This window comes from Caretta caretta, chromosome 10 (assembly GCF_965140235.1).
Source record: "Caretta caretta isolate rCarCar2 chromosome 10, rCarCar1.hap1, whole genome shotgun sequence".
In the NCBI taxonomy this organism is placed as follows: Eukaryota; Metazoa; Chordata; order Testudines; family Cheloniidae; genus Caretta; species Caretta caretta.
Genome location: NC_134215.1, coordinates 47783276 through 47804156, shown reverse-complemented (window position 1 = coordinate 47804156; position 20881 = coordinate 47783276). Strand labels below are relative to the sequence as shown.

Here is a 20881-nt window from a genome sequence, read left to right as displayed (position 1 = left end):
GCTGCCAATTCCTTTAGCACTCTCGGATGCAACTCGTCCGGCCCCATTGCCTCCCACACAATTTAAATTTTAAAAGGTTTAAGAGGAAACTCTAGTTCCCAGGATCCTCCTTCTTCCCTTTTTTAAAGATTGGCACTACATTAGCCTTTTTCCAGTCATCTGGGACTTCCCTCGTTCGCCACGAGTTTTCAAAGATAATGGCCAATGGCTCTGCAATCACAGCCGCCAATTCCTTTAGCACTCTCGGATGCAACTCGTCCGGCCCCATTGCCTCCCACACAATTTAAATTTTTAAAGGTTTAAGAGGGAACTCTAAAAAACTTCCCATTTAGAGTTTTCTCAGCCTCATTCATGCTATGGTTGAAGGTGGGCTTAGATGGGGCCTTACAGAAGAAGATAAAATAGACCCAAAAAACCTGCTGAAAGTTCCCATCTGTCAATTTTTTTGGTGGCTTAAAACCTTTAAGAAATTGTATGTGTCCATTTCCATGAGGACTCTGCACGGCCCTAACTCAGTGTGGAAAGCTTTTGGAAATCTCACCCTCTCTCTTTTTCCTACCTCACATCATTCCCTTTTCTATCTGCCCTCCCCATCCCTTGCTATCCTTTTCTTCCACTCCCCTCTCATCTATCCTTCTCCTCTTCCTCTCCACTTACTGCTCTTTTCAATATGCTTGTAAACATTTTAATGCTTATTAACTCATGTCTCCAAAATGGACAAGACACAGGGAGTGGAAGAGGAAGGAAAAGTCTCCCCCTGCCCCTCCAGTTGCTGCCAGTGATTATCCAACTTCTGTGGTCTCCTTAAGGAACACAAAATGGTATTAAACTAGCCACTCCGTGCTTCAGAGAGCACCCAGTAGCAGAGTGCAGTGCTCGGTCTCAGATGCATTGCACATGCCACTGCATACAATGGAACACTGCAGCTCGGTACAGAACAATCGTTTCCTGACGTCACTCCAGGCAGTTACGAATTCCCGACATGAGTTTCACTTCTGCCAACAGGCGAGGCCACAAGAGCCTGGTGCCAAGACATTATGCAATGCGCCCTTGCATTAGCATCTGGGGGGCCTCTCGGACCCAGTAGCTGGATCTTTACCTAGCTGTATATGTTACTGTACTTTGCAAGCCCACACAGGGAACACTTAATCACACCTGCAAGTTGTCCACTGTAAACTGAGGTGAAGGCTTTCAAGAGTGACTAATGATTCTGGGTGTCTTTTTCTTTTTGAGTACCCACCCTGAGACCCGATTTTCAGAAGAAGTGCCCTCTAAAGGTCAATCCCCTTTATGGCATGCCAAGGCAGGTACACAAAATGGTGACACACGAAGTCACTGGTCATTTTGGAAAGCCTGGGCGTTACAGAGCCACTACAACATTTAGGTCAGTTTCTATAAAGAACCTTGTATCTCTCCCAGAAAGCTGCATTTCCTTATTTCTTTTCCCACAGTTCCAACTTATCCCTGTATCAACAGAAACTGGTCTCCATTCTAATCCACCTGCACCCGGATGTGTTGGCCAAGTGGGAAATTTTGCAATTCAGGAACTGCGAGATTGATAGTTTCCGGGGGAATGTATTACGTTACAAACACCGGCCAGTGACCCAACACCATTGGATGAGTCAGATGGAGGGGGAGGCAGGCTGCTTGGCAAGGAGGATGCATCAGTTGACCTTAGTCAGCTAGTTAGCAGTGATGGGAAAGGGAATGCAGAAGAGAGACAGGATCAATGTTCTTTTCAGCACATCAGATTTTCAGCTACGCAATAAAATGCCCATTACTGGACACGTACAGCTGACCCCTTTCTTGGAGAGCTACTAATATATGGAAAATGTCCCATTGGCAGAACAATCTAAGGGATGGGAAAGGGCTTACTGGAGAGTTAGCACCACTTACCAAGATAGTGTTTGATACAGTCATGCCAGTGGAGATTCAGAAGGTCTGGATAGACGTCAGGCAGCTGTTTCAGGGCGAGCAGTTTCAGCATCCTGGAAGTACAGCACTTAAGCTCTAAGTCCCTCAAAAGCTTCTCCTCAGACAGGGTGGTGGGGCGCAGCTCCACCTTGTGCTCCTGCAGCACGTGGTCCACAGATGCTCCAGAAATATTGGGGAACAGTTTCTCCTTCACCACATGAATGGGAATGAAGATGGCACCTGCTCGAACCACATGTGGAAAAGGGCACTTGCGAGTGAACATGAAGGTCTCCAACTGAGACAGCAGCTTGCTGAGGAGCACACTGACATCCTGGAAACCCAGCCAGATCTCCTTGCCTTTGGAGGGTTTCTGGGCTTCCAGGATCCGGGAACCATTCTTGGGTTTGAGGGGAGATTTTGAGCTCTCTTTCTGTTCCCCGTCCAGCTCCACCCTCCTCAGCCACTGTTTGAGGAGCTCTGGAGATGTTCCGGACACAAAATATGAAATCCTGTTGCAGAGAGACATGTGCAATGCAGTGAAATATTGGCTGGATGAAGTCTGCTGGGCAGGGGATTCACAGTTGCTGGGCAGCGAGACGTTGGTCTCTCCCAGTGCCGGGGAGGCCTCTGGGGCACTGGGGGGCAGGGACTTTGAAATGTCGGGCAGTTTCAGATAAAGGCACGTCATCTGCAAGGGTTGGATATTGGCCTGGGTGGCTGCTAGGGGGCCCTGTGTCACTGCCAGGGGGCTGTTGGCCTGGATGGGTGCTGGGGGGCCCTGCGTTGCTGCTAGGGGGCCCTGGTTGGGTGCTGGGGAACTGCTGGCCTGGGTGGCTGCCGAGGGACCCTGCGTCACTTTCAGTGGGCTGTTGGCTTCAGTGGCCTCCGCGGGGCCCTGAGTCACTGTCGGAGGGCTGTTGGCCTGGGCGGCTGCCGGGGGACCCTGCGTGGCTGTCGGGGGGCTGTTGGCCTGGGCGGCTGCCGGGGGGCTGTTGGCTTGTATTGGGGGCACTGCACGTGCCGGGATAGATTTCGAGATTTTGTATTTTTTGAACATGAAGGCTGCCGAGCTCTGGAAGTTGCTCTTGTCCCCAGAGCTATTTTCCACAGTCAAAGGCAAGGCCTGGGTCTTGGAACCCTCGAACACCCTCTGCTTTTTGAGTGGTCCCTCTTTCGCCTCTTCCTCTCCACATTCTCCTTTAGGAGTCACCTCAGTCTGTCCAGCTGGGCTCAGAGGATCATTGGCCTTCACTAGCAGTTTTTTCAAGCTGAGGTCTAGCACTACATCATCTTGAGTAAGTTCCCTGTTCCCAGTGGCAGCTGGAGCGCTGATGCTGCCGTTCCGTGGCTCACTTCTCACTGGCAGGCTGCATGACAGAATCTTTGGCTTGTAGCTCTCACAGCTTCCCTCCTGCAGTTTTGCACTGAGGTTTTCACCCATCCCCATCTCTCCTTTTAGGGCCTGGGTTGCTTCTTTCCCAATGGGCTTTTCTGATGAATCTTTGGCAGAAGGTGACTCTGAGATAGCCTTACAGTCTCCACTTGCCAGGCTGTTTCGGAAGGGGGACTCTTCCTCTTGGTGATCTTTTGAGAAGGGAATCTCTGCCGACCCTTTAGACCCTTCTATGTAGTCCCGGTATGGTGCCAGGCTAAAGACGTTGTTGATAACTGGCATAGGTGGGGAGGAGGGAGGAGAATTCTCTGCATCTTTCAGGCTTTTCCGTCTCTCCTCAGAAGAAATGATCTGGGGTGAGGAAACAAGCCTGTCTTTGACCTTGAGGGCTTCTCCTTTTTTGTGGTGGTGGTGGTACGGAACTGGACTATCAGTAATGACAATGGGAGCTCCTAACTGAGCTTCATGAATCCCTGTGTTTCTGTGCATAGGCTCTTTCATGGATAAAGTGGACCTTCTCTCTGAGTGGGATTGTTCCTTTCTATGGAGGCTGGGTTGTTCCGTCTGACACAGGCCCAACCCATAGCCTGGCTCTCCTTTAGGTAGCGCTTCAGTGAGCCTTTCGAAGCTGTTGGGTAGCCTATCTGGAGCACCAATCGGTTGGAAAGCACTGTGCTGGCTAGCAACCTCTTTGCTTCTGGGGTTCTCCCTCACCGGTTGAGTCCCATGAGAAGTAGCTACTCTGCTATCAATGTGTCGATCATGACCAGCATCCGTATTAGCTACGGAGGCATTGTACAAAGCCATGTCAGAAGGGGCAAAAACAAAACTGGGGTTCTGCTGCAGATAGTCCACTTTGCAGCTGGAATTCTGCTGGAGCTCAGGTTCTCTAGAAGAAACTCCAGGCTTCAAAGCTGGAGAGGCCACTGGAATTGGACCAGCTGGGCTACACACATAGCTCTCCAGAGGGCTGGTGTAATAGCCTCTCGGGGAATGATGCCTCAAGTCAGTGCTACAAAAGGGCTGAGGTTCCCCACTTCCTGGAAAGTTGGTTCCTTTGTAGCCACCTGCAATTGGCAAGGTCGACAGAGTGCCATTCTGTTCCTCAGCATGAGGGGTCTCCTTATAAAGGAACATCTGCTTGTGTGAGGTCAGTGGGTAGTGAGACACCGAGTAGCAAGCTGGAGATCTATCCCGATAGGCTGCTGTTTGGGAATGGGCCAGTGGGCTGTCAGCGGAAGGCTGTAGCTTGGACCATGTATGTTGGGATAAGCTGCTCCCATGTACATCTTTGACCCTTTTCTGGTTGTTGTACACGGCAGGGTAGTTTGCTTCAAGGAAGGAGGTGCTTTGATGTGCTCTGTATTTCTCAAATGCTGTATGGTAAGGTGGAAAGCCTACAGAGGCTGCTACCATCTCTTTAGTGGGAACCCCTGTGCCTTGGTGTAACTGCAGGAACCTGGGATCAGGGTGATGGGCTCTCTTGGGTAAAGCAGTCCCACATGGCTGGTCTTTTACATGGATATGGTGCCCTGAGGATACTGGGGTTGGTACAGTCCATTCCACTTCCAGCGGCCTCTTCTGCATGCTCTCCATCTGAGTTTGTAAGGACACAGAAGCCCTGGGGTCCACATAGCAAACAGGGCTTCTATAAACTGGCTTGGGCACTGCCAAGGTAGCATAGCCTGTAGGTGCCTGAGCAACTGTTTTGTTTATGAGCGCAGGTTTTTGCACTGGGAAAGCGTGGCCCTGAGCCTGCTGCATATGATTTGCCCACTTCTCCTGAACAACCAGGTGGTCTCGGACCATGCTGTCCTTCCCTTTGTCAGCACCAGAGCTCTGTAGTCTTACCCCCAGGCTCTCAGCTTCTCGTCCATACAGCAGGCAGTTCATCAGCGCACCATCTCTCCTCAGGTGCTGGCTGACAGCATTACCTGGATATTGTATGTAAGATGCAGCTGGACTCCAGTGTGTCAGAGACTCAGTCCCATCGGGGCTTTGCAGTGGGTAAGCAAAGTAGGTTCCCTTGTAGCTGAAATGGTTTTCAGAGCCATGACTAGGCAAGGGGCTCGATTTACACAAGCCCGTGGGGAGGACACAATTTGGCTCTGTCTCCAGCCGAGGTAACTTGTTGTAGGTCACAGGGTCCAGGTCCTCTGAGTGTCGTTTCCCAGCCATTATAAGTCAGTCTCCACCTTGTGTCCTGAATGCACAATAGGGGATTCACTCCGACTTGCCTGAAAGAGAAGAAAAAGGAAGACAGTGATTTAAGCAAAAGGGGCCAAAACCAAGTCACACAGAAACTTGCCACGCAAAATTGTCTTGCCATGTTATTTTGGTAACAACTGGGGAGAACCAGGGGTGTAAAATGTAGAGAGTACATTTTAGGTTTATTTGCCTTCTACTTCATAAACCTTTAAGGGTCACTTTTTTCATGCTTTTCTCTGCAACCATGAGGACTATAAACTGTTTAAATGAAAACTGAGATTTTCATGTAATCCCATGATTCCAAAAACTGGGGTTTTATGAGCAAACACCAAATATCATAAAACCTTTGATAAACTTGTGAGGCTTGGCAGTGTTAGGGGTTTTAATATCCACTATAGTTCTTTTGTATGTTAACCACAATCCTTTTTATGTTGTGCATTTGTATGATTTAGTCTCTGTACCTATTCAACTGAAAAGTTCTCTGTAGTTAACTTGAACCTCATTGACAAAATGAAGGAAAGGCATGTACTCATAAGGAAATGTGTATGGATCTTTTAACTCCCTTGATCTAATCTAGATGTCCAAGAAGGGACCCCTGGCAATAACAAAGGATGCCTCATACTATAGAAGTGTGCTAGAATGAACATAATTTTAAGCATCCATCATCAATTACTCTGTTAAGGCCCTACTTGAATTGCGGGATGATTGTCAAATAATTGCAGCTGCGTTGCAGACCAGACATGGAAAATCGCAGAAAAGTAATAATGGACCTCTATTAATTGCAGTGATTTGGAATAGAGTAGACCTATTTGATTAAGAAAAATTTGCTGGAACAATATAAACACTCAAGTATTATGTTATGCCTGGGAGGTGGTGGTGGGGGTGGTGGGAAGCAGGGTTGTTTTTGGATAACCAGACATTTTGCTGCAACTGACAGCCTGAGCCCCCACCGCTATCAGCTTGGATAAATGGGTTCTACTGTACGCAAAATTGTGGACTATGCAAAGTAAGCTAATTAAAACCAAAATTGCAGAGGAAGCCTAATATTGCAGAAGCCACAATATCACAAATTAAGTAGGGCCTTATTTATAATACAATTAAGTTCTGTGATTGATAAGATGTATTTGTTATTGCAGATGTTTTCTGTGATTTATGAAAACATGACCCATTGAAAGATGTTTGTAACTCATTAGAAATTGCCTGTTACCACAGCTGTTAATAATAAAAACTGGGATTAGAAATTCCTTTCGCTTATCAATCATATAAACTGGGATACCATAAAAGAAATTCCATCAAGTACTGAGGTAAATTGAGATACTGAAGAGAGAAGAAACACTAGGATACATTATGGGAAAGTAGCTTTTCCCTCCTCAAAGGATTTTCTGTCTCCTAACCTAAACCAATATATAAGGAATGAATTTGGGGATGTTAGTTGGAAGCAAAGTGAGCTACAAACTTCTCCGCTCTCACATTGGTAATGTATGTTTTTCAATCTGTAGTCTGCACAGTGCTGTATTCAGTACCGATCAATTGTCTTAAATAAAACTTTCGCTGAGTTAGTTATTTGCCATCACCTCTTTTAAATGCAAACACGCAATAGCAGCGTGCGATGGTTCTGTCATGATTCAATTGAACGTTCGGGGGTGTGGGAAACGTGTAGATAGTTGAGCCATTTCTTTTAATGATTTCAAATGTTTTCTCAAAAGTATTTCTAGGCCAATCTTTCTTAATCCTCCAAACATTTTGGGGAATTTATATTCTGCAACTGTATTGTGTTTGTACATTTGCATATATTACTCCTAGAATTCAGTTAAGTGTAACCACAGATAATTGGGTTAATTAGTCTTAAAGTTTACTATACTCATTTTAAACCAAATGTTAGAAACAACCAGATATTCTTTAATATGACCAGCCTCAATTTCTTATTTTGAGCTAGTGTCTGAGGTGCTGACAGTGTTATTGTGCTATCACGGTTTACTGGCTGAGAGCAAACCAAGACCCTACATTCAACTAAGGCCTTGTCTATACTAGACAATGTTGTCAGCAAAAGGCAGCTTTTGTCGACAAAACAGTGGAGGTGTGCAGACTACAATGCTCCTCCTGCGAACAAAAATGCTCCTGTTTTGCCAACAAAATAAAACCACCTCGACAAGAGGCATAGAGCTTTTTGTGGCAAAATTAGATCAACAAAGTGCCAGTGTAGACGCTGTGTTCTTTATGTCACCTTAACTGGCCTCCAGGAGGTATCCTACAATGCCCACTGTGACTGCTCAGCTCACCGTTTTGAACTGCACTGCCTTGAATCCAGCTACACAGGCATGTGCTCCTCCCCTTTCAAAGCCCCAGGAAGTTTTGAAACTGCTCCACATGGAGAGCTTACATAGCTGCTGCCCAGCTGAAGATGCCAGCAGCAAATACACTCCTACCTGAACTACAGGGGAGAAGATAGATCTCCTGGGTCTGTGGGGAGAGGAGGCTGTGGGAGAACTCTGAGGGAATCAAATTAGCGCAGAATCCTGCTCCCTCTGGCCCTAGGACCACAGCGGCAGGCAGGCAGGGCAGGCTGCTGCTGGGAGGGGTGGGAAGAGACTCCTGCTGTGCAGAACCAGGGAGTGAGGCAGAGGCTGATGTTGGGGTGTCCCCCTCCACCCAGTCATGTACCGGTCTCTGCTGAGATGGGGTGAGGAGGACATCAGCTGTCTATGCATCAGCTTCTGCCTCAGATTGGTTGCTTCCGGCAGCTCTCAACTTAAAGAGACAGCATGCTGACACACACACTCTCCCCCAACACACACTGTCTCTCTCTCACTCTCCCCCCCACAACTGTGGACTTCTTGTGTTAGTGTTCAGCAATGTCAGTTAATGCCTTTCATATGGCTCAATGTATTCAGTTGTTACGATGGGTTATCATTCCAGCAGAGGGAGCTATAGGACCATCACAGTAATGATTGCAGGACATCTGGAAATGCCACTCAATATCAAGACCAGGGGTGAGCAAACTACGGCCCGCGGGCTGAATCCGGCCTGTCAGGGCTTTGGATCCGGCTTGCAGGATTGCCCCTCGTTGTGCGGCAGGCCCTGCACCGCTCTCAGAAGTGACCGGCACCATGTCCCTGCGGCTGTGGTGGGGCGGGGGGGGAGAGGGCTCCGTGCAATGCCCCCCGCAGCTCCCATGGGCCAGGAACAGAGAACCACAGCCAGTGGGAGCTTCGGGGGAGATACCTGGAGGCGTGGCAAGGGCAGCGCGTGGAGCCCTGTGGCCCCACCCCCCCCACCGCCAGGAGCCACGCAGGGACATGGTGCCGGCCACTTCCAGGAGCAGCGCCGCATGGGGCCAGGGCGGGCAGGCAGGCAGGCAGGGAGCCTGCCCTGGCCCTGGTGTGCGCCGCTGCCACCCCGGAGCCACTTTAGGTAAGCGGCACCGGGCCGGAGCCTGAACCCCTCCTGCTCCCCAACTCCCTGCCCTAAGCCCCCTGCCTGCACCCTGCACTCCTGCTACACCCCGCCCAACTCCCTGCCCTAAGCCCCCTGCCTGCACCCTGAACCCCTGCTGCACCCCAATTCCCTGCCCTGAGCCCCCTGCCTGCACCGTGCACCCCAACTTCCTGCCCTAAGCCGCCTGCCTGCACCCCTGTGCACCCCAACTCCCTGCCCTGAGCCCCCACCGCACCCACACCCCTCCTACACCCCAACCCCCTTCCCCGAGCCCCCTCATACACTCCGCACCCCTCCTCTGCCCCAATCCCTTGCTCTGAGCCCGTTCCTGCACACCGCATTCCCTCCCACACCCTGCACTCCCTCCCGCACCCCAACCCCCTGCCCCGGCCCTGCGTACAATTTCCCCACTCAGATGTGGCCCTCGGCCCAAAAAGTTTGCCCACCCCTGGTCAAGACCATACTGATGAATTTCTTTCCATTTATTATCTGGGACTGAGTTTTTTTCTTGGCAAGATCTAGTGCTCACAGAATGTGACTGGGAGGGAAACATGGAGGAAATAGAAAGTGGGGATGAAATAAAGGTCTTGTCTACACAGAAGAAATTGACCAGCATAGCTATTCTGGCATAACTCCCCCCTCTGGACATGATATTCCAAACAGTCTGCTTTATGAGTGGAATACTTATTCCAAATAAAGTCACTTTTACTTCAGACTAGAGCATCCACACAGGGAGCTACTGAAGAATAGTTATTCTGGTCAATTTTCCTGTGGAGGCACGCCCATGGAGCATTTAAAAGGATGACCTGCAAAGGATTAAACAAAACCCACATGAAAGGTCAAGTTTTTAATGATTTAATAAAGAGGCCCAAGCGATTTTTTTTTAAACCCCACTTTACAAGATTAAAAAAAGCAAAACACTTTAAGGGGCCATTATGATCTGAACTCTTGCATAACCCAGGCCACAGAAATTTCACCCTGTGATCCCTGCATCTAGCCTAACAGATCATAGTCAAACTAGAGCCAATCTTCTCATAAGACATCCAACCTTCATTTAAAAGCTTTGAGTCTGATTTTCCCCCTCCACTGCATTTCCCTCTTCTCCCAGAGTAACATTCAGTTTTCAATACCACATAGGATTCTTCCATCAAAGAGAGAAAAGGCTGTTTCTTTGCAATATCCCCACCAGAGTCACATTGACTGTGGAGATTTAGAAGTGGAAAGGTGGTTTCCCTACACAGAACCTGCAAAGATAAATTCTGAACCCGAATTGGTTAGCCGAAACTGGAATGACAGCTCCTCCCTTACTCAGCTGGTCAACTGATTTACTTGCCCTTCAAGTAGTCTGCTGCTCTAAGATATATCAGTTCTCACCCCAAAACTCTGTAGTTTGTTTTCCTGAGCAAATGGATTATAAGTAAGATTTATATTGAGAATAAGAGTTTGGTAGTTAACTATGGATATAAAATCCTCTCCAATTTGTTTCTCCCCCTATTTAATTTCAGCAACTTTTCCTTTTTGGGAGGGAAACTATTTCCCCAAGTCACCATCTGTACTTGAGATTGGGGAGCCCCCCCCTTTTTTCCCTGCAATTATTTAACTTTTCCCCTCACGTTTGAGAATCAAGGTTCCCCCCTTTACGTCCACTGGAACGTATCAAGGGAAACAGTGGATTCTCCACCTCTTGATGTCTTCAGATGAAGACTAGATGCCTTTCCAGGAAGATGCGCTTTCGCCAAACAATGTATTGGGCCCAATTACAGGGCAACGAGCCGAAATCCTCAGGCCTGTGTTATATAAGAGGTCAGACAACATGATCTAATGATCTCTTCTGGTCTTAAAGTCTATGAAACGCCTTCCTGTACAACAACTGGTTTATTTAGAGCCATGTAGAACTGGAATACCACCACCCTGTCAGACATATGGGTCTTTAAACTGAGCAGATTCTCCATCTCCCCTTGAAGCAAGCCAAGGAAAGTGTGGGCCCCTTACTGAATGAGGGAGGCAACCTAGTGACAGAGGATGTGGAAAAAGCTAATGTACTCAATGCTTTTTTTGCCTCTGTCTTCACTAACAAGGTCAGCTCCCAGACTGCTGCGCTGGGCATCACAAAATGGGGAAGAGATGGCCAGCCCTCTGTGGAGATAGAGGTGGTTAGGGACTATTTAGAAAAGCTGGACGTGCACAAGTCCATGGGGCCGGATGAGTTGCATCCGAGAGTGCTGAAGGAATTGGCGGCTGTGATTGCAGAGCCATTGGCCATTATCTTTGAAAACTCGTGGCGAACCGGGGAAGTCCCGGATGACTGGAAAAAGGCTAATGTAGTGCCAATCTTTAAAAAAGGGAAGAAGGAGGATCCTGGGAACTACAGGCCAGTCAGCCTCACCTCAGTCCCCGGAAAAATCATGGAGCAGGTCCTCAAAGAATCAATCCTGATGCACTTGCATGAGAGGAAAGTGATCAGGAACAGCCAGCATGGATTCACCAAGGGAAGGTCATGCCTGACTAATCTAATCGCCTTTTATGATGAGATTACTGGTTCTGTGGATGAAGGGAAAGCAGTGGATGTATTGTTTCTTGACTTTAGCAAAGCTTTTGACACGGTCTCCCACAGTATTCTTGTCAGCAAGTTAAGGAAGTATGGGCTGGATGAATGCACTATAAGGTGGGTAGAAAGCTGGCTAGATTGTCGGGCTCAACGGGTAGTGATCAATGGCTCCATGTCTAGTTGGCAGCCGGTGTCAAGTGGAGTGCCCCAAGGGTCGGTCCTGGGGCCGGTTTTGTTCAATATCTTCATAAATGATCTGGAGGATGGTGTGGATTGCACTCTCAGCAAATTTGCGGATGATACTAAACTGGGAGGAGTGGTAGATACGCTGGAGGGGAGGGATAGGATACAGAGGGACCTAGACAAATTGGAGGATTGGGCCAAAAGAAATCTGATGAGGTTCAATAAGGATAAGTGCAGGGTCCTGCACTTAGGACGGAAGAATCCAATGCACCGCTACAGACTAGGGACCGAATGGCTAGGCAGCAGTTCTGCGGAAAAGGACCTAGGGGTGACAGTGGACGAGAAGCTGGATATGAGTCAGCAGTGTGCCCTTGTTGCCAAGAAGGCCAATGGCATTTTGGGCTGTATAAGTAGGGGCATAGTGAGCAGATCGAGGGACGTGATCGTTCCCCTCTATTCGACATTGGTGAGGCCTCATCTGGAGTACTGTGTCCAGTTCTGGGCCCCACACTACAAGAAGGATGTGGATAAATTGGAGAGAGTCCAGCGAAGGGCAACAAAAATGATTAGGGGTCTGGAACACATGACTTATGAGGAGAGGCTGAGGGAGCTGGGATTGTTTAGCCTGCAGAAGAGAAGAATGAGGGGGGATTTGATAGCTGCTTTCAACTACCTGAAAGGGGGTTCCAAAGAGGATGGCTCTAGACTGTTCTCAATGGTAGCAGATGACAGAACGAGGAGTAATGGTCTCAAGTTGCAGTGGGGGAGGTTTAGATTGGATATTAGGAAAAACTTTTTCACTAAGAGGGTGGTGAAACACTGGAATGCGTTACCTAGGGAGGTGGTAGAATCTCCTTCCTTAGAGGTTTTTAAGGTCAGGCTTGACAAAGCCCTGGCTGGGATGATTTAACTGGGAATTGGTCCTGCTTCGAGCAGGGGGTTGGACTAGATGACCTTCAGGGGTCCCTTCCAACCCTCATATTCTATGATTCTATGATTCTATGTGGTGGGATCTCAGGGGGGCAGATTCATCCATGGGGTAACTCCACTGAAGTCAGGAATTCATTTGGCCCATTGCCTCACTCTGAAGCAGTTGGACGCGCACGCCACTGTTGCACATGATCACTATTCCCCCCCACACACACATACCCTGGAGCAGGACACAAGTCCACAGGATTTAAAAGCTAAAAGAGTTGGGGGGGTGAGGGGGAAGGTGGAGAAAAGAGGAAGAAAGAGGGTGATAAAACCTCTCTCTCATAGCAAAGGCAGCAGGAACTGCCACAGCATGAGCATGGGCTTTATGGTTCGGTTTCTTCCTTTTGCTAGGAAGCTGTGTGCAGCACCCGCTTCCTCAGGAGAATAATAGGTGATTGTTAGTCCGAGTTCTGGTTTTCTGAGAGCGGTGGTTCCAAGGTCGTAGCATTATGTCTGGTCGCGGCAAAGGTGGTAAGGGCTTGGGAAAGGGGGGTGCTAAGCGCCATCGCAAGGTGCTCCGTGATAACATTCAGGGTATCACGAAGCCGGCTATTCGTCATTTGGCGCGCCGTGGTGGCGTAAAGCGTATTTCTGGCTTGATCTATGAAGAAACCTGAGGAGTGCTGAAAGTGTTTTTAGAGAACGTGATCCGTGATGCTGTCACTTACACCGAACATGCCAAGCAAAAGACTGTGACTGCTATGGACATAGTTTATGCTCTGAAACGCCAGGGTCGCACTCTCTATGGATTCGGGGGCTAAGTTTCCATCCGGTTTTAAAGTTGAAACATCCTCAAAAGCCAGTCCCCAGTGCGAGAAAGTGGGCCACATCTGTATCAGATTATGAACTCCTTTTGTGTTTTCTGTGCTAAACACATGCCTAAAACTTGCCCCAGGCAGCCAGCTGTACTGAGTTCCAGACAGTGGCACTGCCAGGAAAGGTGCTTGACACCTCGTGAAGGGCCATCACTGAGAAGCCAGCACAGAGCGATTTGGAGCCACTGACTTTGAATGGCTATATGGCTGGCCCACCCCCAAGGGAAAAATGGGTTTTCTTTACAGGGGTCCATAGGTGGTGAGAAACCGGAGAGAGAGGCAGCTGGAGTTTTCCAGCTGAGCACGTGGCAAGGGGACAGAGACTGTATTTGGGAGCAAGTCTCTGCTCTGAGCACATGGAAGCAGGACAGGCAGGAGAGACTCTCTACGGTTGCCAGGTGGCATTTACATGGCATGCGGCAAGAAGACTCATGCACCTGCCCTCATGTAGTTCACGAGTTCAGTAACATGGAGTGACTCTGACAGCATAGTCACCTGGGTGTCTCCTCGCCCTTCTTGTTTCTGACAGGTTTGTTTACCTCACCTTTCCCCTCTGTTACAGAGGTGCTCTCACTGGAAGCCAGTACTTGAGGATTGGTTGAGATAATGTGATCAGGAGGCTCCTTGGCAATTTACCTTTAACCTCCTTTAATTAGAATACACCTTAACAATGTTGGCTGTTTACAGTGCTAAAGTCCTCAACGAAAGAATACCTGACTGCCAGATGACCTATGATACCTTCCACACCCCCATTCCCTGGAAGTCTTCTACTGCCCCTGAGGGAGGAGACGCTAATAAAGTCAGATGTCAGTTAGATAAACATGTTGCCGCTCTTATCAGAGGGTCTGCAAGGTCTTTTCAAACATCAGTTCAGCTTCACAACACCCCTGTTATCAGACCTTGTGTGCTGATGGAGAAACTAAGTCATTGAAAAATAGGAAGTGAATGGCCTGAAGTCACAATGGAGTTACTAGGCAGAGCTGAGATTAGACCCAAGTGATGCCCCCTAACCACTACTTCATGGATTAGCAGGTCTGACAGGACACAGCAGCTTTTCTGAATTTGCGAGTATTGGATGCCACCTTGTTGCCCAAGTGGTGGTTAAGAGACTCAAATTTCAAAATGCAGACCCTCATCTGAATGTACTCAGTTGGAATGTCCAAGTTCTGGACAGAGAGGGTGTTTCGGCATGTGTTTCGAGAGGAGTTTATGTTGAAATCCATCTATAGTGACCACTCAGGAGTGAATTCTGTAGCTGAGGTTGTAGAGAGATTCCCATTTATCTTTCCTTTCTGATTTTCACATGGTCATGATGCACCTTCTGGAAAATTGAGGTGAAGAGAGTGTGTGGATCCTAAGATTTTAGGGCCTTCCTATGGGTTTTTCCTACAACTCTGTTTTTTGGAAACTCCAAACTTTTTTAATTAAAAAGAAAATTATACAACCAAGCAGCAAACACAATTCAACTTTGTAGCGAGCACAAGAGCATCACCCCGTCTCCAAACCACACAGAAGCCCAGAAGCACAATAAGATCCTGACAACACGGCGGTAATTTTAGTAGGCAGGGCCCAACTCACATAGGTAATCTTCACAATGAAGACAGGCTGGCTGCTGGGATTAACCCAGCCTTGCAGAAAACTAACAGAAGGGAAAACATACCCTTCCCCCTCCCCCTCCCCCTCCCCCTCCCCCCCCCCTTCTCCTTGATGGAGGTATGAATGTCAAAACCTAAACTATTCTAATGCTAAATACTATATTTAAAGTGATCAGACTAAGCACAACAAATTTCTTTAACTGAAAAAACCAAACCCTAACCCCACAATAAATTAAGTGCAAAATACTACATTACTGCAACAGTAAATTTATTAATTGACATGCACAAAGGATGTTTTCCTCTCCCCAATTCCTAATGAATTTGTGTTCCAGCATACAGGGTTTTTTGGTAGACTGAATTATCAAAGTATTTTCATTTGGTTACATTTACTTTAAGGCTGTTGCAAATTTAGCAGTTCTTAACAGTCACTGAACTAACAGTGTCTAACTCATTATGAGGAAAAAGAACAGGAGGACTTGTGGCTCCTTAGAGACTAACAAATTTATTTGAGCATAAGCTTTCGTGAGCTACAGCTCACTTCATCGGATGCTGAACCTCTAGCTCACGAAAGCTCATGCTCAAATAAATTTGTTAGCCTCTAAGGTGCCACAAGTCCTCCTGTTCTTTTTGCGGATACAGACTAACACAGCTGCTACTCTGAAATCTGTCATTATGAGGAGACTTTGAAACAATATTCTTGAAGCTTGAACTGCAAGACGTTTCTCCCTCCCCACCTTCCTGAGGAGCATTAAGAGGACATCATTCCTGCCATCCCACGCCACTAGGCCAGATTCCTGAATAGCATTGTGGGTAAATATTTTTCATTTAAGAACAAATCCCAAATAAACAGCCCATTTGATATTTAATCTGTGTTTGAACTTTGTAATCTATTGCTCAGGCTACTTGTCCATTTCCATTATTTATAAAGCACTCCAGGATGAAAAAGCTAAATAAGCGCTAAGTGTTGTTAAAAGCAGTTTGCGTGCACAATAAGCAATATATGAACACACAGCTATTTGAGGTGGGGGGGACAGGGGAGAAGCCCTTTTTCTTTTCCGTGTATACAGTTCAGCTGCCTCCACTGGGACTATACCTTTAGGCCCAGATCCTGCCTTACACATACAAGTAGTGCCAACAAAACCAATGGAACTACTTTCATGAGAAAGGTTTATAAGCTTGTGGTCTTAACAGTTACAAGACTGATAAGCACCTGGCACAGATAAAGCTACAAAAACAAAGGCTATTGTCTCATCCTACCATCCGTGTAGGAAGCGGAGGCAAGGGAAATGCCTGAATGAATTTCAGCACGTGCAGAGTCCTTTGTGAGCGATTTTGAAACCATTCACAGATAATGACTGGGGGGGGGGAAAGGTGGGCGGATTAAATAGATTTATTCCTGTTTTCAGATGGGTTTTTCCCAGAAGCTGTGGGGGGGTGGGGGGGGCTGAGAAGAAAAGAAATGCTCTCTTTTTTTAAAGTGGGGAAATGTGAAGAAAATCATATTCATTATAAGAACTGATTGGTCACAATCTGCTTTATCCGGCACATTTCTGAGGTTTTTAAAAGGGTGCTGGTGAGGTTCCCACCCCACCGCCTCCCCCCAATGAAAGGAATTAAATGAAACCATCCAGCACATGTCTACTGGGGCTGCCACCCCCAGCCACAGAGCCTGCTCTGGAGGTTTCATACATTTGTTTTTGTTTTGACAACTCAGAACAAGTACAACTGTGTCGATCATTTCACCCTCAGGGGCCAAGCCATCACGCGGCCGCCACACCACACAATACAGCCCGCCCTGCCCTTCCTCCACATGATTAGGTGCCCAACAACTCAGGAAAAACAACAACAAGTGTAAGTCTCTCATTTCAGCCTCTCTCCTCCTACCCCCATGTGGTATGAGGAGGTAATCATCAACTACCAGCCAATCCAAAAGAGACAGGTAGCAACAAGCCAAGAGATTTCCAGCCACCTTTTTAAACTCCCATCCACGCGCCAGTTGTCCAGATCTAAGGGCAGGAGTCCTACAGTCCTACCACACTTGTGCTCCTGTAGCAGCCCCGTGAAGCAGCTGCCCTCACACTAAAGCGTACAGCTCCCATGAAGGTATCAGTAGTTGGCCAGGGAATTAGGTGAATCAGAATTACATTCTCATTCCTTGTCTCTCACCATTCATTCAAAGAGATTTATTCAGTCCCTCCCAGCCAGGTCCTCCTCAGTTTCTAGACTCCTTATAAGCAGCTTTGCCAACTACTGCAGAGCCTCCTTTGAAGCTCCATCTGTGCTGTTGGGTCCCATCAAGCATATGGGAAAGGACACAAAAGATTCCGGGGCAGAGACGAGGCATGGATGGCAAGATAGAGGAAGGGGTGCCAAAGGGTGGGAAATGGGGGAGAACTCCAGCCTCAAAAGATCTGTACCCCTTTTGAGAGAGACAAGGTGGGCGAGGCCATATCTTTTACTGGACCAACTTTGCTGGTGAAAGAGGCAAGCCTTTGAGCTCCATAGAGCTCTTCTTTGGGCCAGCATTTTGCTCAGCTCAACACTGATAGTTCAAAAAGACAAAAAGCACCTTGTTGTTAGAAGCCCCTCTCACTGAAAATACACTGTTAAAAGCTGCTTTTAATGCATGCAAATGGTGCTGGACTGACAGCTCACACAACTCTCTACAGCCCACATTGGTGACTAGATGGTAACAGCTTTAGCTAGCACCACAGGCCAGATTTGAACTGGCAGCCAAAAGAGGTGGGAGACACTTGATCCTATTGCCAGTTCCTGGATCCATTTATAACCTGCAAATACACATTTTATAAGACAGTGGGCACCATTTTGGAGAACACTGGTGGCAGCTATCACGTAAAAACAAAACTGACACCATATGAAACAAGCAGCCTGTAAAGGCAGGGTCAAAGTCTTAAAGTGTAAATATTTTTAAAATGTTGCCCAAAAGCTACTGGAATTCTCTCTACAATTATGAGAGTTTCTGCACAGTTGCAATGCTGGTTTCATGATCTCAGAGACCCTGTGCCCCTGCAAAGGAAATCGCCTTCCAGTAACCTCTCCAGCAGTCTTTGACTTAGGGTTCGAGCCTGCATTGAGGTCAGTGGCAGGATGAGGTATGGAAGATGTCAGGGTTCAAGCCCTTACTCACATTGCACAGCTTATTCTCCTGAAGAAGCACTTCACTATTGGATCTTTCAAATGGTGAGGCAAAGCCAAGTTTTCCCTTTAACCAAATTCATTTGTTTTAAGTTGATGTTTATGAAGTTGTGTACTCACTCACTCACTCCCCTACCTGCAGGGGAGTGCATCATTTTTATTGGAAATAGGAGAATTATTTCTAAGAGCACTTGAAGAGTACCATAAGTAAGGAAGAATGCTCTATGCCTGGATGTGGAGCTGGTCCAGTAAGGCAGGAGAACAATTAAGCGTCCTTTGATTCCAGAAACAGATAACATTATCTGAATGCTTGTAGCAAATAAGCTATAAAGATAGGACAACACCTGCAAATGAATACCGTATGCACAGATCTGGTTCAAACATACCAGTTTAATTTAAAATATAACAAGCCGAGACATATGCATTTTAGAGCTGGTGGCCACTTACAGGCAGTCACAAAACAACAAAGCACTAACTATTTAAGTCTAACTATACTTGCTCTAATGATCTATTAAAGAATTAAGAAAAGCTGAAACCGAAACTTAACCAAAAGCTCATGTATGTGTGGATGTACTATTGTCAAATGTCCTTTATTCAATACACACATTCACACAAATGGTATTTCCTAAGTTCTGCCCACTGAGCCCCTTTGTTGATGCAAGTACTATAGTTACCAAAAAAAAATAAACCTTACTTACTGTTCATCAATGCCTGTTGATTTAAATGAGAGTTGAATACGTCCCTGAAAGCAGCATTTGGCCCAACATACACATTGTACATAAACCACAGGAACCTAAACTCTCCATAAATGGGTAAGAAGCTGTAACTGAAGCCTGAAGCCCATTATGCTCTTAACCATCCAACAAGAAACAGATGATCTGTGGGAATTAATAAAAACTCAGTGCAGTGGGGGGGGGGGGGGGGGACGACCTTGGGGAAAACTCTATATAAAACATATAACTGTTGTGTCAGAGAGGCGGATTATAACCAGCCCCTTTTACAAAAGATTATATTGCCAGTTGCTGAAAGTTATTCTCATGGTCACAGGCCAGGCTCCAGTCCAGTCATTTTATCACTGTTAAGGAGTGATAAAACTGAAGGGAAATGAGAAACAATAAATACCACTAGTGAACCAGGTTTAACAGACTATAGAAGAATCTATACACAGAAAAATTTAATTTGCGAACTCTTCCTCTCCAGAAGTTGTGCTTGCACACATGCTGGGGCACCTCAGAACGATAGAAAAGGCATTTTTAAAATAAAAGACGAGGGTTATTTTTTAAAATGGAGAGTTTTCTTAAAAACAAATGGTTCCAAACCGTAAGAAAAAGAAGGAACTTGCCAAGAGACATTATAGAATCATTCTGTGAAGCACATTTTTGGCATTAGCCCAAATCCACCAAGTAGACTAAACAACTAGCTAAAAGCCTTGGTAATACCCAAGAAAGGGGGGGATGGTCAAGAATTCTCCATCTCAGATCCCCACCCAGGCCTCTGCACAGCCGATGCTGAGTCTCCCACACAGAGGGAGGAACCACATTCACCTCTCCGGTTTCTATTCCCCCAGCCTCCAGTAATCTGATGCAATAACAGATCTTTCAGTTCCTCTCCGCTCCCTGCCTCACACGACAGACTACGCGGTGCTTTTTAAGGGGGGTGCTGGGGAATGGAGAGACGAAGCAATTTGGCAGAGTGACTTGTTCTGCCCCCCAGCCCAGGGTCTGGCAGTGCCCCTCTCCTCTGAGCACGGGGACAGCCAGCGATGGCCAAACAAGAGACTGAACCGTCTCGCCTCGCCCCCAGCACGTTGTCCTGACGTAGCCGGCTGGCTGCTGTGAGTGGGGGGCGGCTGGGCTAACCTGTGGCTGCTGGTGCCGGGACCGGCTGCTCCCCGCAGGTAAACTGGCCCTCCCCAGGCGCATGGTCCAGAGCCAGCGGGGGGCTCCGGCGGAGGAAGGGGCTCTCTGCGCTGGGCAGGGCGGTGAAGCCGGGCGCTCAGCAGCCACGTCTGGGTACCTCTCTTCCCAAAGCCCGCCGTGCGCTCCCGGCCACGCCGCATCCACCTCCGAGCGAGGGAGCGCTGGTCCCAGCCCCACTCCGTCCCCGTGAGAGCGATCGGGGCAGGCAGGCATCCAGGGCTGTAAATTCAGCCTGACAGGCTTTTCCTCCCGGGCTGCTCCGGATCAAGAGGGGAAGAAAAACACCCCACCGCAGGAACGGGTTTGGAGCAGCTGCCGGCCAGAGCTGAGAACCCGCTGCATTGTGAATGTGAAGAGGAAGTTAGTCAGTGGGAGGAAGGGGAAGGGGGGTGGGAGGATAAGGGGGGCCCTAGGGAGAGGGTGGGGAAGAGGGAGGAGTTGAAAGGGAAAGAAGTGCTGGCAGGCGTGAGCCGGGACTCAGGGTGAGGGCAGGCTGCATGGGCTGAGATTGTGACCCAGCCTGGGCGTGGGATTGAAGAGACTCGCGAAGGGTTTCACAGTCACAAGCGGCCACATGGAGACTTTGCCTCCGCTCACTGTGAGGGCCACTACGCTGAAGGAGCTGGCCAGGCTCAAGCCAAAGCTACAGAGCATGAGTGGATGATGAGCGGGGCAAAGCCATGGCATTAGCAGCCCATGAGCCTGGCCAACTCAGTGGAGCATCAGTGGGGTGGCACTGA

General features: G+C 47.9%; 1 protein-coding gene and 1 pseudogene across 4 annotated transcripts in view; one reads left to right on the top strand and one right to left on the bottom strand.

Annotated features, from left to right (window-relative positions):
* The window catches only part of C10H15orf39 (chromosome 10 C15orf39 homolog), a 33516-nt gene extending 13016 nt beyond the window's left edge, over window positions 1-20500 (bottom strand). For 3 of the 4 annotated variants that reach the window (XM_048867158.2, XM_048867161.2, XM_075132965.1), the window contains exons 1-2: window positions 20082-20500; window positions 1897-5544 (exon numbers count right to left, since the gene is read on the bottom strand). In XM_048867158.2, coding sequence (XP_048723115.2) covers window positions 1897-5485 — 3589 coding nt within the window. In that variant the 5' untranslated portion in view covers window positions 5486-5544; window positions 20082-20500. The remainder of the gene's footprint in view (window positions 1-1896; window positions 5545-20081) is intronic. The other variant, XM_048867160.2, reaches the window with a different exon arrangement.
* On the top strand, window positions 13073-13417 carry LOC125643905 (histone H4-like; annotated as a pseudogene).
* Window positions 20501-20881: the final 381 nt, after the last annotated feature.